Source organism: Dermacentor andersoni, chromosome 7, assembly GCF_023375885.2.
Source record: "Dermacentor andersoni chromosome 7, qqDerAnde1_hic_scaffold, whole genome shotgun sequence".
Lineage (NCBI taxonomy): Eukaryota > Metazoa > Arthropoda > Arachnida > Ixodida > Ixodidae > Dermacentor > Dermacentor andersoni.
The window spans coordinates 90,203,622-90,223,284 of record NC_092820.1 but is presented as its reverse complement, the minus strand read 5'-3'; the positions used below and the strand labels follow the sequence as shown (position 1 = coordinate 90,223,284).

The 19,663-nt window shown below is 44.6% G+C and overlaps 1 protein-coding gene across 5 annotated transcripts in view; it reads right to left on the bottom strand.

The window, feature by feature from the left end:
- Positions 1–19,663, bottom strand: part of LOC129385713 (uncharacterized) — a 94,284-nt gene that overhangs the window by 61,734 nt on the left and 12,887 nt on the right. For all 5 annotated transcript variants that reach the window (XM_055072705.1, XM_055072708.1, XM_055072709.1 and 2 more), the window contains one exon: positions 6,605–6,812. In XM_055072705.1, the coding sequence (XP_054928680.1) occupies positions 6,605–6,812 (208 nt within the window). The remainder of the gene's footprint in view (positions 1–6,604; positions 6,813–19,663) is intronic.

Here is a 19,663-nt window from a genome sequence, read left to right as displayed (position 1 = left end):
AACAAGGCGAAAATAGGCGATATTCGAAACTATAACGTGATTAAGACTGAAGAAGCCGTAAAAAATGGACGCAGCCTGAAATCAGTGAGAAGGAAACGGCATAGGACAAACAAAGACGTATGCGCTAAGAGATAAGCAGGGTAGTATTATCAGCAATCTCGAAGATATAGTAAAAGCTGTGCAAAAGTTCTATACTGACCTTTACAGTTCCCAGACGACTTAGCAGCGCTCTATTCAAAACAATAATGAACAGTATACAGAAACTTCTCCTATAACTAGATATGAGGTCGGAAAGGTCTTGCAAGGCATGAAATGAGGAAAAGCGGCAGGAGAGGATAGAATAACAGTCGATTTAATCAAAGATGGAGCAGACATATTGCTAGGAAAACTGGCGGCTCTCTATACGAAGTGTCTATTGACTGCAAGCGTCACAGAAAACTGGAACAGTGGAAACATTGTCCTAATCCACAACAAGGGCAACGCTAAAGAAGTAAAAAAATTATAGGCCCATTAGCTTACACCAAGCATTATATAAAATAATTACAAAAATTTTCTGCACTAGAATATGGACAACACTGGAATTTAGACAGCCAAGGCTGACTTCAGGAAAGGCTACTCTACAATGGATCACGTCCATTTCTAACCAGGTTATCGAGAAATCCCAAGCACAATAAACCTCTCTAAATGGCTTTCATAAAACGCGAAAAAGCATTTGATTCAGTAGAGATGCCAGAAGTCATGGAGGCATTGCTTAATCAAGGAGTACAGACCCCTTACGTAAATACCCTAGAAGATATCTACAGAGATTCCACAGCCACCTTAATTCTACACCAGAAAAGTAGGAAGATACCTAGAAAGAAAGAGGTCAGACAAGGAGACACAATATCTCCCATGCTGTTCACTGCGTGCTTAGAAGTATTCAAGCTATTAAACTGGGAAGGCTTAGGAGTAAAGATCGATGACGGATACCTCAACAACGTTTGGTTTGCCGATGGCATTGTTCTAGTCAGCAACAATGAAGACTAGTTACAACAAGCGATTGAGGACCTTAACAGGGAGATTGTAAGTGTGGGACTCAAGAATAATATGCAGAAGACAAAGATAATGATAAATAACCTGGCAAGGGAACAAGGGTTCAAGAACGGAAGTCAGCCTCTAGAGTCTGTGGAGGAGTACGCTTACCTATATCAGCTAATCACAGGGAACTCGGACCATGAGAAGGAAATTCACAGAAGAATAAAAATGGGTTGGATCACATACGGCAGACATCGTGATCTCCTTAATGGGAGCTTACCGTTATCATTGATAATGAAAGTACACAATCAGTGCATTTCACCGGTGCTGACACACGGCGCAGAGACTTGGAGGTTGAGAAAGAAGCTTGAGAACAAGTTAAAGACCGCGCAAAGAGCGATGGAAGGAAGAATGCTAGGCATAACTTTATTACGCAGAAAGAGAGCAGTTTGGTTCAGAGAGCAAACGGGCATAGACGATATTATAATACACATTAAGAGCAAAAATGGCCATGGGCAGGTCATGTAATGCGCAGACTAGATAACCGTTAGCCCATTAGGGTAACAGAATGGGTATCCCTAGAAGGGAAGCCCAGTAGGACTGCAGAAAACTAGATGGTGAGACGAAATTAGGAAATTTGCGGGTGCTGCTTGAAATCAGTGGGCCCAGGACAGGGGTAATGGGAGATCGCAGGGAGAGGCCTTCGCCCTGCCGTGGACTATAATAGGCTGATGATGATGATGGTGATGATGACATTAAAAGTGCTACAAACCTATTCATATTTAAAACAGCGCCAAAAATCACGGACAAGCGAGGACACAGGACAAGAACTGAAACACAAAAAAGAACAATTGCTCGCCGACAATAAATGATGACTCGGATGGGTTTGCGGGCGAGCGAGTTGGTACGGATCATTTCTCTTTTAAATATGAATGGTCCATGCCAACTAGCTCGCATAAAACCTATGCTACAACCTCCAGTCATGATGATGATGAAATGAAATTATGTATTATGAAAATCCTAAATTTGCGATAAGAAAAGTATAAACTCAGTATACTGCAGTGGTGGGTGACTTCAATGCAAAAGTGAGGGAAAAAGGCTGGCGAACCAGCAATCGGCAACTACGCCGTCGATTCAAGGAGCATTCTAGGGGAGATGTTGGTAGGATTAGAGGAAAGGAGTAAGATGCGAATAATCAGGAAGTGTAGGAACAAAAAGTGTACGTCGAAAAGCACGAATGCTGAAGCAAGAAATAAAGATGTTTCACACTTTCTGCTGATCCCAGCCTAGTGTAGGATTTAGACGTGTTAGGTAAAGTGAAGTGTATTGACCATAGATTATTTAAGGGAAGGAGTTATCGCAATTTGAAGACCGAAAACGTAAAAATTGTCAAGAAGAAACAGTCCAACCAAGACGCAGTAATGATAACAGCACACCAATTGAGGATGGTGCTTGCAGACAAATAGGAAGCGCTAGAACAGAGATATGAATACATAACGCTAAAGAATGAAACCGTAAGTGTGCTGGCATCAGAAGCAGCAACTGAAGTGGGAGGTAAGGCACGGAGGCAAGCCATAGGTAAGCTCTCCCAAGTAGAAAGGACTTAATAAAGAATCGATAAAGAATGAAAGTGCCCAACTCACATAATTCGCGGAACAGTCAAAACTGATCAACAAGAAGGCACGGGATGCTCCAAATTATAAGGAGAGAAAGACTGAGAAACCAGTAAAATTGGACGCAGCATGGAATGCGTCAGAAGGAAACCTGGCATAGGACAAACCAAGATGTGTGTGCTCAAAGATAAGCAGGGTAATACATCAGCAATCTCGAAGACGTAGTAAAAGCAGTGGAGGAATACTATACGGACCTGTAGAGTACCGAGAGCAGCCACGATACGGCCAGTCGAAGTAGTAAGGAATAGGTTACAGAAGTTCTTTATACTGCTAGCGATGAAGTTAGAAGGGCCTTGCAAAACATAAAAGGGGGAAAAGGGGCTGCAGAAGATCGGATTACAGTGGATTTATTGAAAGATGTCGGCCCTTTATACGAAGTGCCTATGGACTTCAAGGCTCCCAAAGAACAGGAAGAATACGAACATTCTGCTAATCCACGAAAAAGACAGAAGGTAAATAATTGAAAAAGTGTGAGGCCGATTAGCTTACATCCAGTATTAAATAAAATATTCATCAAGATAACCTCCAACAGAATAAGGGGAACACTACACTTCAGTATAGGAAGAGAACAGGCTGGTTTCACGAAGGGACACTCTTTAATGGATCACAACCTTGACATAAAACTGCTTAAGCAAGGAATCCGCAGAGAATAATGAGCCTCAATATATGGCTTTCATATATTACAAAAAGGCATTTGATTCAGTCCAGATACCAGCCACCATAGAGTCATTACGTAATCAAGGAGTACAGGAGGCTTGCGTAAGTATCTTGGAAAATATCTACAGAGACTCCACAGTTAACTTAATACTGCACAAGAAAAGTACGAAGATACATAAGGGGGGAGAGCAGGAGACGCGACCTCTCCAATGATATTCACTGCGCGCTTGGAAGGAGTAAACAAGCTATTAAAATGGAAACGCTTAGGAGAGAGGATCAACGGTGACTATCTCAGTAACCTTCGACTTGCAGATGGCATTGCCCTGTTCAGAAATACTGAGGACGAATTACAACCAATCATTGAGGACCTTAAAAGAGAGAGTAGTGTGGAATATTATTATGTAGAAGACAAAGATGATCAATAGCCGGGCAAGGGAACAAGATTTCAGTCTGTGAAGGACTACGAATGCCTAGGTGAATTACTCACAGGATACCCTGATCATGAGAAGGAAACTTACAGAAGAAAAATCGCTTGGAGTGTGCAAGGCAGACATTGTCAGATCTTGACTGTAAGCTTGCTGTTATTAGTAGAAAGAAAGAAGTACTATCAGTGCATTGCACCACTGCTAACATATGAGACAGAGACTTGGAGACTGAGAAAGAAGCTCGAAAACAAGTTGAGGACGGCGCAAAGGGCATTGGAACGACGAAGGTTAGGCGTAACGTTAAGAGACATAAAGAGAGTAGTGTGGAGCAGAGAGTAAACGCAGATAGCCAATATTCTAATTGAGATTAGGAGATAAAAATGAAGCTGGGCTGGTCATGTAAAGCGTAGTGTAGATAACCAGTGCACAATTAGGGTAACAGAATGGGGGCCAAGAGATGGCATGCACAGTCGAAGACGGCAGAAGACTAGGTAGGGGATGAAAATAAGGAGTCGCAGCTGCTAGTTGGAATTGGTTGGCGCAGGACAGGATTAATTGGAGATCGCAAGGAGAGGGCTTCGTCCTGCACTTGACATAAAAAAGGATGATGATGATGATGATGATGCTGATGATGATGGTAATGATGTCATTCTGTTTGGTGACCACTTCGTCACTGCAGAATGGACAAGGTTGACCGCGACGCCAAAATTCACTACCATTGATTGGGAGAACGAAAGGTCTAATAACCGTGTTTTTTTTTTGTTCGCGGACCAAAGGACCAACATAATTCAAAACTCACTCCTAAATCAAGATTGTGATTGAAAACAAATGTGAGATATTTGTCATACGCCGATGTTTTGCCAGACTTAGTACCCTGTGAGAAAAAGATTTACACACAAGTCTGGCACTGGTTTTGGGTCAGGAGGCGCACCGGTTTGAGTTGCTTGGATGGGGTTCTGGAAGAAGAATGGGAAGGCCGTGCAATTAAAGTCTTCAGATACATGTGTGTTTATATTTGGATAGCTGAGTATTATTTTTTGGCAGCAGAAGACTAAGATAATTTGTATATTAATCAAAAAGCGGAGAGGCTGAGTTTCACGCAAGAAGTGCCGCAAGGTATTGTCTTATATTTCCTCAATCTTACACTGCTTTTTGATGCAAGTCATTTAGAGGATTTCCTTTTTAAGCTGCACCAAACTGTTGCATATTAAGTATGGCAGGCAGGACAATTCAAACCCTTGATCGAATTTACCCTAGGAGGGGGCGCTTTGCTCTACCAGAAATCAAATTCTCCAACTCAATGAATAACGCAACAATTCTAATAACCTTTATTTTATGACTTTACGCCACATGTGTAAATCTACGAATTATACCCACTTAGTTCGCACGGCTCACCACTTGTAACGAATTCTCTCGACAGCACCAGTTACGAAATATTCTCATAGTGTTCGGTGAAATGCATTGTTGTTCCAGTTACCTTTTTGTTTCAATTGATAAAACGGCGGTTTCCTCAACGTGTAACTGGAACGCGAATGGATTTCTTTGGAAGCACTGAAAATTAATATCTGGAAACTGGTGCTGTTCAGAGAATTTATTCGAAGTGGATTGGCCGTACGAAATTAGTGGCTATAGTTGTAGATTGAAATATGCGGCGCAAAATAAATATTTAAAATGTTGATTTCAAAATTACGTTCATTACTCAAATGAACATTGTCATTTCTCATAGAAGTAATTATCACCTCATCAAGGAATTTAGATCAAGAGTTAAAACTGTGCTCTCTGTCACAGGGAGTATTTAAATATTTTCGGACACGTTATAAACACCCGGTTTACTGGTCTTTTTCTCCAAGAAAAAGAAGCCAGTATTAGATTTGTCGTCCTCCCAATATAGGATGGTAAGATTCGGTATCGTTGTCAACCTTCTGCATTCGGCAGGCACGAAGTTGTGTCACTACGTGATGGCACAGGTGTTTCCAAGAGAGCTCGCTTGATTACAGGCAGCTGGCTACCTTGGTGACGTTCTTGTATTTGCGGCACAATACGTTCTAAATAGAATAAAAGGAAGATGCGCTACTGATGATCTTACAAAAAAAAAACGGAGAAAATGCACAGTTGTCGCACACGCGTTCTAGCGTATAAATAAGGAAATGTGCAAAATGGTTATATTGATTAGATTTTTTTTCCTCTGGCAATAAGCTGCAGCGGCTTTGGTTTCTACTTGATAAGAAAACAAAAACAAACGGACATGCTTTGAAAGTGGGTTGTTGCACACACAATCTGTTTTGTTAATTGTCGGGGCAATGGGGTCTACTATATACCTTTGTCTTACAGCAAGGCATGCATTGGGCAGCATGGAAGCTGCTTGAATGTGCACCTGCGCGAGCACTGCAACACGCAAAGGCTACACCGGCTTTCCATTTGTCTGCTGATTGCGCCAAATGCAGATGCATGTTCGCGTACTTCAGTATTGCATCGAAACTAGGACTGCTGGACTAGGAACACTGCCGAAACCGTCTTTATTAAAAAGAACAGTGACACTTGCGTTAGTTCACCTTCGATATCACTGTTGGGGAGTGAACTTCAGTTTCTAAACGGCACGTGCCTTTACTGCAAGTTTTCCCTTATCCCCTACCTCCTGCCTTCTTGTTTTTCTCACGTATTTGTTTATTGTGCGAAAAAAAATTTTCCAGTCTGTGCTGTTTGTCTCATTCTCCTTCGTCGCCTGTGTTTACGCTTCCAAACAACCATGAACAGAGTACATCTCCTTTCCAAAATGATTTACTTAAGATTGCAATCAGGGAATATCTCACTGGCACCACGCATACTCATACTTACCTTGAGGATATTACCTGCGCCCTCTACTTGAATGCCTACGGACAAATAGTCGCCTGCGTCATAATCAGCGAACATATAGCAAAAGATATGGACGCCATTGGCGGTATATCCGTCGCACGTTCCAGTTCCTTTGCCTACTGCACTTGCTGTGTAAAATACTTGTGAGTCTGGTGAATTCAAGGCAAGTATAACCTCTGAGGTCGTTCTCCTATAAAGAAAGAAGCGTACTTATTGCACTGCTCTTCTTAATTCATTTTTTGCTGAAAGACACATTGAATTATATGCACAATAATAAAGTAGGCAAACAAGCTTCCAACCTAATGTGTCAATACGTAGCTGCTGGTTTAAATAAGAGCAGAAAAACATAAGTGAACCGGATGTGTATTAATTATTGCAAATGAATGGCATAGGCAAATTCATGTCCCACCGTACGTGTGTAAAAGATAAAACTGGAACGAGATGAATGACGAGAAAGGGTTACAGGTACACCGACAATGAAGAAATAATAATAGACCCAACAAACTAGTCTAACGTATTTGACTCCAAGCGTTGTTTGGTAGTTGAAACGCACTAAATAAATGTGGTATTTTTTTAAGCAACGTGTACAGATCAGGGGTGCTATGCTGGATGCGCCGAGTTTGGTGAAGCTCAGGATCTTCACGAGTTTTGGCGACGCCCTGAGATGAAAGAACTAATGGTGACAACACAACGGTCGCCCCTCGGGACGCCTCCAGTTGCATTGCTTGATCTAGATTCACACTGGGTGGCTGGCATTTCTTGGATGTTGGCTTATAGGTGACGGACAAACTAAAGCTCACGTGGTCATACGGTCGGTGCACGGTCGGTTCCTTCTTTCGCTTATTTGTGGTTTCACCGACTGGATCACATGAACGAGCAAGTTATAATATAAATGAATTTAGTACAATATTATTAGACACCTTAATAGGGTTTATAAGTGTTTTGCCGTTGCAAGATGTAGACTGAATGTGTATTAATATCATCTGTTATTAAGAGGAAGCTTTAGCTCGGTTGCTCCGATCTAAATACATGTAAAAGGAGAATTCCTTTTTCTCGGCAACCACTGCACCAAATTTGACGAGATTTGGTGCATTTAAAAGATAAGCTTAAAATCTAGTAACTGTTTGTTTTGAATTTTTGATTTAGGTCGTTAATTTTTTAATAAAAATTGAAAAATATCGAAAATTTTCAAAAAACGAAACCATCAAGTTTAGAACTCACTAAACCAGCAACGAAATATGATAATACAATTTAGTGAACTTCATCTAATAATGTATCTAAAGCGTACAAAAATGATGTTACACAAGAATCTCAAAAAATTTTGTAATATGCAAATACAGCTATTGCAGAACCCCTGTAAACAACGTAACAAATTCGCGTAAAATGTAAAATTTCATATAGAATTTGTCCGATTTCAATGGTCTAATGGATGCCGTTTACAGCCCCGCGATATCTGATCTTGATGCAGAGCTGTGAATTTGTAAACTTCGTGCTTATATTTTTTTTCAAACTTCCGAATTTTCGAAAATCCTTGTAACAAAACGCAGGACCTAAATCTAAATTCCGCTACCAACAGTAACTTAACTTTCTCTCTCAAATGCAACAAATTTCATTAAAATCAGTCCAGGGATTATCCCAGAAAAACGTTTTTTTCGTTTTACATGTATTTTAATAGGCCGCGTCGGAGTTGGGTCCGAGCTAAAGCTCCCTCTTAAGTTTCGTGTTATAACGCGAGGAAACGCTCCCCTCCTGTTTTGTCGGATTGGATTGGTGCGGCTCGGTACGAGCTTGTGCTCACATTTCGGAACACAGATTGGTGTGCACCTGGTTTTAACACTGGGCTTTCAACAGATCGCTTTTTGCTCGCGCTAAAGAAAGGCCTCGGTGCGGAAACTCCCTTTAGCTCCCTTGGGACACTCGGGTCCACCACTGGCGGTTGCCGGATATCCAGCTGGAAATAATTCACAAACAAAACAATGCCTCCATGCCGTCACTGATGAGGTCAGAGGGTAGCGGAAGAGGGCGCTTCGCGAGGGTGGAGGCTCGTCGCGAAGCCATTCCACTTCGAATGCAAGCGGGCTCTCTTCATGATCTCCTTTAGGTCCGCTGGCCGTGCGGGGACATTGGCGAAGTCGCGGAGGGGAACCCGCTGAAGTGTGCCGTGTTTACGAAGCGCTTTCTCCTGCCACGGTTACATTAGAAGCCTGTATCCATTTTTTTTCAAGCTGTGTGACAGCGCTCGTACACCCCCGTGCCAAGTAATTAAAATGAAAAATAGAAATATTTCTATAGCAAACCGTCGTTAACTGCCAATATTCGCAGGTAATATATCACATTTCGTCATTTCGTGGAAGTAGTCGCTTTCAAGTTCCCAACGCGGTTAAATTTAGGGCTAGAGTTCAGCTAGTCCACCGATACAATGAGGATAGCATAAAGAAAACTTCCTGGCGCCATCAATCGTTTATTTCGTTCGCGTGTTGTGAAGTGGATCAGCTAAGGCTGGCTGATTTCTCAGACAGCCAAAACCGAACACAAATAAATGTTGAACGTTTTTGTTTTTGTCCACACATTCCGTATTGGAAAAAGTCTGACTTCCTCGCAGTCTGAAAGCGTCAGTCTGCAGAAAGAATCTTCATGCACACCTGAAATTTGTACGTAATGAGCGAGCACAGATTCCAGAAGGTTCAAACCAATGCGAAAATTAACCAACCCGTGCTGGTCACACGGAACTTGGCTGTCCCGTATGTTATGACGGTGACACATTTTGTGACTTACGTAAAGAAGGTAGATTGCAATACATGTATTTCATTTAGAGTATGAGAAGTAAGGACCCGCAGAATTTTAAACTGGCTGCGTGCAACTGGGTGGACAGGAAGTAGCCTGTAATTGCTCTCATTATTTAAACTACAGGCCAAATGAGGGCGCATATTTATTTTAGCGCTTACAAATGCATATAGTATGCATCTCGTCATACTTTGCGTCACATTCATCTATGCAGAAGCGCACGGTGAATGTTACGACACTGTTTTGGCACAACAGCAACGCAAGATACCGAAAATTCAAAAAGAAAACTTAATAGCCCCCTTCATCGCAAAGGGGATTCTTGTTAATGCCTAATTAGCATTAACAACTCTGTATATGTTTTACTCGTATAATTAAATATATTTTCAGCGGCAAAACAAATAAGCTGGCGTCTTGTCTATATTACAGGTGCTCAAAAACTTTCGCACACCGAAGCTGTGCCTAAACCAAGGTCAGAGAGCGTACGGTACCGTCTACGCTCCAAAGTGCAGATAAAATAAAGAGCTTCTGACAGTGACAACTTATGTACCAATTTCCTTTTACGCTGTCGATTCCATTACTATGGTGCGAAGATTCAATTAGTCAAAACCAGCCTAAATGACAGAACCAGCTCAAAACACGCCCCATGTATAGCTGGATTTGTACATGAAAATGGAGACAATTCATGTCGCCCAAGATGGAGGTGGCAGTCACACCATTTCATGCATATTCCCTAAAACATAATCAATAATAATCAATCTATTTGTAAAATATTCTTCTCAAAAATTGTTTTTTTCAAGCCTGAAAGAAGGAGCGAAATGGTGTTCAGGTGCACAAGTGGTTAGTTGAGCTGCACTTCTTGCATATATTCACAGGCTGTTTTTCGAGCTTGAAAAAGAAAAATTGTATTGCACCTTTGGAGTAGTAGAAAGCCGGATTGGGAATTTTTAAGGATGCTGTACAATTTTCGCACTGACACTTTTGTTTTGCATATACTATTCGAGCAGTTAAATGATCGTTAATAACCTAACCTGCCCTAGGCAAGTACTAGGCACGTAAGTAAGGCAAGTAAGCAGTAAGGCAAGTAAGCCACTTTTACCATTTCAATACTCGCATACAAAGCTTGTGAAGAGGAGAATCGCGAACTTGTGTTTAAGCAAAGGAGGGAAGAAATCATGCCAACAGCTAATGCACGATAGTTGCGGACGGTAAGCCTCGCGTTTAGGCTGCGCTGGTTACACGTGCTTTCTTGCCATTCATTGCCAGAGATGCAAATGCAAACATAGATTTAAAAAAAGACAGTCATAATGAGTAGAAGCAGGTGTCGCATGACGATACGCTTGATAATAGAAGCTAGACACATATCAACATTCGGCGACGCGTGGGTCAGTCAACCTTCCATTTTGTTATCCTCAAGAGAGCTCAATTACATTTGTTCGCGCTTAACGTGTACATTTCTATGAATGTGCGACTCAAAAAACTGCTTACGTGTGGTTGCCTTTGCATGCCTTTGCTTCGTCAACACTTGCCTTTGCTTCGCGTTGTCGACAAATTCGACTTCGCCCTGCTATCTGTTAGCCGCCTGGTTAGCTCAGATGGTAGAGTGGCTGCCCCGGAAAGGCGGTGGTCCCGGGTTCGAATCCCGGACCACAACTATGAGGCTTTCCTTTCGAGGAACCCATATGGGTTTCATTTGTAGCAATTGCTACGAACGGGTGGATGTCTGATCTTCTCTTTATTCATTAAATTTTTTTTGTCTGAAAGTGTCGCACGTTTTATATGCTACCGCTTGACAGACCAGAAGCGCAATATGACAACGGCTCGCACATTCTGGCTCATACTGAACAAGGTAGTACCATAGCTAAAGCTAGGCAGCATTCACAACAGCTAATCTGTCCATTAACTACATGACTGTAGTGAACGCTAAAGTATTCGCAGGGATAACACCCTTTTGGAAGGGTCTTGTCCATGCTAAACCCATATTGAAAGGGTGGTGTCTGTGTTACACCAATATATGAAGGGTGTCGTTTCTTTTACACCCATAGGCAAGGTTACGTCACATTAACACCCTTTCCTTTGTGGGGTGGTAGTTTACACCGCTTCGCTTGGGGTGTAGCAATACACCTAAAAAGGTTGTCACCTTTGGGACAAGTCATTAACCCCCTTAAGGGTGTTAAATTTTTTATAGTGTGCCGTATGCGAACCAACCCATTCTAATTCTTCTGTGATATTCCTTCTCATGATCAGGGTTCGCTGTGATTAATTGACCTAGGTAAACGTACTCCTTCGCCGACTCTAGAAGCAGACTGGCGATCCTAAACTCTTGTTCCTTTGCCTGGTTATTCATGATTGTCTTCTGCGTATTAATCGTCAACTCCACTCTTATACTCTCTCTGTTAAGGTCCTCAATCACGTGTTGTAAGTCTTCTGCAGTGTTGCTGCATGGAACAATGTAATCGGCTAACCGAAGGTTGCTGAGGTACTCGCCTTCGATCATTACTTCTAAGCCTTCCCAGTTTAATAGCTTGAATATTTCTTCCAGACACGCAGTGATTAGCATTGGACAGATCGTCTCTTTGTCTGACCCCTTTTTTACAGGTATCATCCTACTTTTCGTTTGGAGAATTAAGGTAGCCGTGGAATCTCAGTAGATATCTTCCAGGATATTTAGGTAAGCGGTCTGTGCCCCTTAATTACGTAATGCCACTGTGACTGCTGGTATCTCTGCTGAATCACAACCGTTTTCGTAATCTATGAAAGCCATATAGAGAGCCTTATTGTAGTCTACGGATTTCTCGATTACCTCACTAATGGCCTAGATATAATCCATTGTACTGTATCCCTTCCTGAAGTCAGCCTGTCTTTGGCCATTTGAAGTCCACTATTGCCCTTATTCTATGCGAGATTATTTTGGCGAATACTTTAATTATTGCTAGGAGTAAGCTAATGGTCCTATTACTTTTCAATTCTCTAACGTCCCCCTTTTCGTAGCCAGCCTCGTCATGGTTTCATTCATTACCTCTATGTCATCATCGTCATGTCTCTGTTCTAAGGCTCCATATTTGTTTGCATATTTGTTATTTGTATGCCCCATATTTGTTTTTTCTTGACCAATTTTATTCTTTCTCTGTTTTAATTGAGGTGGATCTTGCCCCTCACTAACCTATGATCACTGCATTTTACCCTACCTATTACTTGTACATCCTGCACTGTGCTGGTATCGGCAGAAAGAATTAGATCAATTTCATTTGTTGTTTCAGCATTTGGGTTTTTCCAATTCGATTTCCTGTTGCTACGTTTCCTCAAAAAAGCGTTCAATGTTCTCAGCTTAGTCCTTTCTGCGAATTCTACCAGCATCTCACCTCTACCATTTCTAGAATGGACACCGTAGTTGCCAACTGCCTGTTCGCCCAAGTGCTTTTTCCCTACTTTTGCATTGAAGTCCCCCATTACTACTGTATACCACGTTTGCCCTTTTCTCACCGCTAATTCAACATCATCATAAAACTGACCTACTTCCGCATCGTCATGACTAGACGTTGGATGTCGGTTTGTACTATCTTAAACTATACATTTTATTGAGTTTGATTACGACTACTACTACTCTCTCGTTGATGCTGTAGAATTCGTCAATGTTGCCCGCTATGTCTTTATGGATTAGAAATCCTACCCCGTATTGCTTCTTATCTGGGAGACCTCTTTAGCAGAGGACATGAGCGTTATTCAGCAACAGATAAGCCTCACCAGTATAAGCCTCACTAACGCCGATGATATCGCAAACAATGTCTCATATTCCTCAAGGAGTCGTGCTAAGCTAGCCTCGCTCGACAGAGTTGGGCTGAGAGGTTGAGAGGATCAGTTTCCATTGGTGGTCTGTCCAGACACATATTCTTAGCACCTTCTGCTGTGTTACAGGTCTGACCACTGCCTTGGTCAGGTGGTGGGTCAGGGCCATGGGTTAATTGTAGAAATCATCATGGCCGTCTAGACCATAGGCTCATTACTAAAGTCGGAAATGTCCGTAGATGACCTCCCTGTCCTTCTCTTCATCGCTCTCTTCCTTTCTCTGTAGATGTCTAGAGAATACGTCTCGGGGCATCAGTGCGCCGCGAATTTCGCGGCTTCCACAAGTTGGCCTTGTCGGAGTGCTCTTCTGAGGACATGTAGCATCAATTGCAAAAGCATTAGAGACACGTACGGCTCAGGTCGCTAGGGGGTAAGGACCTTCCTCATGCGACGTCGAAAACTGGAACTCATGACAGCGACGTATGCTGTAGTGTCAAACGATGCTTTGACATGGATGCTGTTGATGTGAACTTTCTGAATGTTCCTTTGGGCACGTAAGGGCAGCTAAAGATTTAGGGTCATGGTCGACAGGGCAACATCACCTCCAGAAGCCACGAATAGTTTTCTGGCGACAAGCCACGTCAGAGACGACTAGGCGTAGCGGGTACTTTCCTTAGGGACACAGGGTGCTCAGGATTCGGTGAGGGATGAATGGCGGTTTGCCGTACGGAAAGAATCAGAGCATGCAAAAAATAGGCAATGTGACTGAGAGGGCCACTGGCAGTCGCAAAACCGAGCAATGTGTCCAGCTTGGCTGCAGCGTCCACAGATATTTTACCGGCTGTTCCATATTGCGACAGGTTTGTGGACATGCGAATGGCATATGGTGCGCGAGAAAGCCTGACCGCGGAGACTAGGGTGGTGTCAGTTTTTATGGGGCAGACAGTAAAGCAAAGCCCAAAGTTTGCAGTTTCCTGGCGAACAACGGCCTCGATCAATGAAACAGGCTCCGTCGAGATATCGTCTACCATGAGTTTATAAGAAGCCTGATGACGGCCTCGAGTGCTTACCGGACGATGCGTGTCACGTAATTTGAGGTGAATGCTTGGAAAATAGTTGCCTCGGATGACAGCGTAGCAGCAGTCTTCAGCAGACGACCGCACTGAGGCGACATGCGCCGGCATTTACCTTCCTCTAGACGATGGCCCTCTTTAATGACCCTGTCAGTGGTGGTCATATTGATGACGACAAACAGATTGAAAACGTCGTCCCCAATACCCCTAAAAAAATTGGTCAACTTGTCAGCCTCGTACATCTTCTTATCAGCCTGTAGACATAAGGTCTGCACGTCTTGTATGTATGGTAAATAAGGCTCAGGTGACGTCCGTGTACGTACGGCCAGTACTTCCTTGGCACAAGCTGTCGGCCAAACTGGTTGCCGCCACAGTCGTGCAGCTGCTGCTTGAGCGTGTCGGAACTTCTCAGATACTCATCATGGGCCAGAAATCAGACGCGAGGGCTGCCACCGAGTCAAAATAGTTGGAACCCAGCCATTCATTTTGCTTACTTGCCGATACGTGCTGCGCCACACATCCACGTCAGTGTTGGCACCTGAAGAGGTCCAGGGATTGTGGGGTTGGGCGTGGCCGATAAACTGGGCAGTGGTCAAAGGCGTAGCTGGAGGCGACGTGACATCACCTGGGGGCATGGCGGTAGACTCAAGGAGGCATCCGCTGCGATGCTGCGTCATCAGATGTAACCCGCACCACCTCCTAATAAAGGTTACATGAATGAGAGTAGCTAAACTACATAGAGGGTGTATTTAAAGAGATAACAAGCAATGCTCAACATTCAATCTAGGGAACAGCGAGCTATGCACCTCATCGTCATTAGATCAGTATTGGCCGATACGTCCAAGTTAATCCAAGGGTCAACATCGTCGCCTTCTGATAGCACGTAGCAATATCTTGGAACAGCAATATCATGAAACCACCTAAGTGAGCTACTCATTCCTCATCTACTGTGCTAGATTTTATCTTTCCTACTACGCCAGTCACATCCGGTATTTTAACACTCTTGCTGGAGTTGAGCGACCTTAATTGCTATTACATCTTCCCATTCGAAGAAGCCACTCAGTACAACACATTTATTAGTGACTACGCGAAAACCTATGATGCACCCATTAGAGCTGAGCTAGAATGTTTCTATGAATTCAATATGCGGTAATTTTTAGATGAATACATAGATCAGAACTGGGCTCTGCTGAAAAAAAAATGTAGGCCTATCGAAACAATTGTGCCATCGCATAAAATTCGCTCCGCGTACCGTTCTCCCTAGTTAAGACGGATTGTACAGTCGTTTACAGAGCAAAAAGAAGGCAGTTTATAGGAGCCCGTAATATTGCGATAAAGCGTAACGGCGAGCCGTTTATTGTGACTGCATCTCTGACAACAAGCGCAAGCTTGAATAGACAAAGGGTGTATTTTTATTTTTCCTACTTCTTAATCAGCTTACGCAGATGCCGAATATTCCGAATAATCCAAATATTGGAATTGGTCAATGGCTCGAAGAACAAATATGTTAAACTGCTTGGTGAAATAACAATACATTTCGAGGGAAATGCGCTGCGTGGCTCTGAAAGCGTCTTTGGCTATATATTCTGAAGATAACTGCTCCACTTTGCCTGTAATGAATAATCGTTAATTTCCAACTGAGGAGCTTAGTATCATTGCCTGGCTGGGGTAAGCAGGCTCGTCCATAAATTGAAGATATTGTGACATGCTGACGAAGAAGATGTTTACAGCTTGGTCCGAAGAAGACGACGCTCTGGACTTCGCGCGCTGTCTACGATCTTGTCAGCTGCTACAATTATTGTAAATATCTTGCAAATATACGTCTTACTGTTCTTAACCCCGTAACATTTTTGGTGGAGGTCGCGGGTTCATTATCAAGACGGATTTACGCGGCGGGCGCCCCTTGGCTGTACATTCAATGCCAGCTCAAGGCGTCGATGCTTCGGGCCCATCGGCACCCTCGCCCACCGTCATTCTAGCACAACCCCGCGACCCAGGAACCTATTCTGGCACCGACGACACTCATGTTCAAGACTGGCTTCAACTATATCAGCGGGTGAGCGCCAGCAACAACTGGGATCAGACCATCATGCTCGCTAATTTGATATTTTACCTGGCGGGCACGGCACGCGTTTGGTTTCAGACCCATGAGGAGGAACTTACTAGCTGGGCCATTTGTAAACAAAAGCTCAAGGATTCGTTTGGCAAGCCTGTTGCATGTCAGCGCGCCGCCCAAAAAGACATCGCTTCGCCTTTCCAGACGTGCACTGAATCCTACCTTACGTACATCCAGGACGTGCTCGCTCTGTGCCGCAAAGTGGATCCGAAGATGTCCGAACCTGATAAAGTCGCACATGCCATTAAGAGCATAGCAGATGATGCCTTCATCCTCCTTGTGTTGAAGAATTCTTCCACTGTGCAAGCCATTATTACCGAATACCGACGGTTTGAAGAAGAGTCGCCGCATTTCCCAGCCATTTCCCCGTCTTCTCAACATGGCTGCTACGTCTTACTGTGAAGACCTCCGTAGTCCGCCCACGCCCAATCGCTGTGATCGCATCCTACATATCATCCAACGTGAAATTGAAGCCGCATCTCCTGTCACAACCCCAATCCACGGCTCCGACAATTGCCAGGCGACCGTCTCCCTCATACAGTTCGTCGTGCGCCAGGAATTGGCCAACATTGGCTTGACCAACGTCTGTTCAGTTAATCTGCCTGATTGTCATACGCATCCACAGCCTGAATGTCCCAACGCGGTATCGCAACACGGCCGAATGGCGCACTTCAGAAGACAAGCCCATATGATTCAGTTGTGGCCGTATCGGCCGTATTTCACGCACTGCAGGTGCGTTCGACCCCCTGGCTCTATCTCCCATCCCATGGCCCCTAGTGCTGCTCCTCGGTTCACCCCGCAAACGCAGCCAGTATTCTGGCGAAGCTTCTTTGCCTACCCACTCAGCCGCTCTCCTTCGCCATGTCGCCGTTTTTCGCAATCGTCCCCATCTCGTCGATCACCGTCCCCTAGCTCCATCCGGCGCACCCTTCCGGAAAACTAACGAGTGCAGCACCTGGAGGTGATGCTGCCAAACCGACCCCACGCAAAAATTTCCTTCTGACCTTGCCCACACATCGGAACCTCATTAAAGTGAATGTGGATGGTGTACCTGTTACGGCTCTGATTGACACTGGCGCCCACGCGTCTGCGATGAATGCTCAGCTTCGGTACCATCCAAAGACAGTCCTCACTCCTGCCCCGTCCCCTGTGGTCCGAGTCGGAGACGTTGGAACATCAGCCGTTATTGGCATCTGTCCGGCTCGCGTCAGTGTCGCCGGACATTATACTTCTGTTTTATTTTATGTTCTAGAGCACTGCACGGACGAGCTTGTCCTGAGCCTTGACTTTCTGTCTACACATTCCGCTTTGATATACTGTTCTGCTGTTGCTGAGCAACTCGCTCTACCTGCTGCTATTGCTCCTCCCGATAGCGCTCCGATGCGGCTATGTTCCACAGAGCATATTCGCGTCCCTTGCCGTGTTTTCACGTACATAGGTGTCTCCCCCGTTCCACCTGTCTCAGACGGTGACTACATCGTATCCCCTAATCCGGATGTCCTGCTCTCGCATAACGTCGCTTTTCGTCACACCGTCATTACCACTTCGGACAACACGTCCTGCCTTCCGCTTGTGAACTTTGGACGTTGTACACTAGTACTCCCGCGCGCATTGACGATGCCCTGCATTGCCTGCACGGAGCACAATATTTTTCGTCCATCGACCTTCACTCCGGCTACTGGCAAATTACCGCCGATGACATGCCCCGGCCACGTTTGAACGATTGGTCCATCTGCCTCTGTTACTTGGAAAACGTGGCCGTTTTTTCTCCGACTTTTGTGACACGCCTCGAATGCCTATAGACGATCCTATGTATTTTCCGTCAGACGGGGCTACAACTAAATTTGTCCAAGTGCCACTTCGGTGGTCGTGACATTTCTGCGTTCGGGCATCTCGTCGATACTTCTGGTGTACGCCCTGACCACGATAAAATAGGGGCAGTGAATGACTTTCCCGTGCCAAAATGTGCCAAGGATGTTCGCAGCTTCTTGGGGGTCAGCTCCTACTTCCGTCGGTTTGTCCGAAATTTTGCGAACGTTGCACGCCCTCTCAGTCAGCCCCTCAAGAAAGGCGCTGCATTCATTTGGGGCCCTGAGCAAGCGGAAAGACACACAGCGGAGACTATCTAAACTTTGCGTACAAACGCAGTGCAGCCAGAGATGAAGATGGTAACCAGTTCTTGCTAAGCCAAGATTTCCATCTTCCCCTTACTTTGTGCGATGTCTCATAGGCGGATGTTGTATCGCAACACAACCTCCGCCAGCAAAAACGTCGTCCCGGTTCATCCACATATCCGCAACAAATAGAGAATTGTAGAGTTTGAGCCTGACGACAGGGATGAGGTCACTGGTGATCAGACTGAAGGATGTTGCGAGGCTGACTGGAAAGATTTCTTAGGTGACATCGTTGACTGGGCGTACCATGCGATATGGGCTTTTGTAACAAGGCAGGGCCTCCTCGCAAAGGCCTGCGCGAAGGGAAGGCGTCCAAAGGAGCACCAGGGCTCCCGGAGAAATGTGCACTTCACTGCGACAGAGGTCGCAGCAACCCTTCTGGTTCTCTTGCGACACTGATAGTCAAGCGCGTGCAAGAACTTGAGCGTGGCGAATGCGTGCGATGGTATCACGCCCATACTCGCTCGTCGGGGTCGTTATCGATGGCACCAACGTGCCGATCGGAAGCGTGGCTTCACGGTCATACAAGAGTTAGAGCGGGGAATAGCCGGCAGTGCCCAGGGGAGAAGAAATATAGGCGAAGGTAATATAGTGTAGATTCAGGTCTCAATTGCGGTGGTTGGCTGAAACCAATTTCGCCAGCATGTCTGTAAGGCTCCCGTGCTATTGTTCGGTTAGGCCACTGGTTTCCGTTAAGTAGGAAGTGGTAAGCTGATGATGAATAGAAGAGCCGCCAATGATGCTCTGAATGTCCTTGGACAAAAAAAGGTATGACCTTGGTGTATGAGCATTTGTTGTTTGCTTCTATTTGTCAAAAGGACCTCTTCTAGCAGGAAACGTGGCACATACTTACCGTTGCTTGTCTGGAGAGAGCGCGTAAAAGAGTATCCAGTCGCATAGTCAAGAACGACAGCAAGCCACTAGTTTCCCGACTGAGATGCTCAAACGGGCCCAGGAGGTTCACACCAATACGACCAAACGGCTCTGCCGAGCTTTTATGTGGCTCCAGGTACCGAGCGGGAAGCAGGCACGACTTCTTGAACCCTTAACATGGCTCAGAAGACCAGGCGAGACGAAGCGGTGGCGTACCTTGCTGTAAGTTTGAGACACT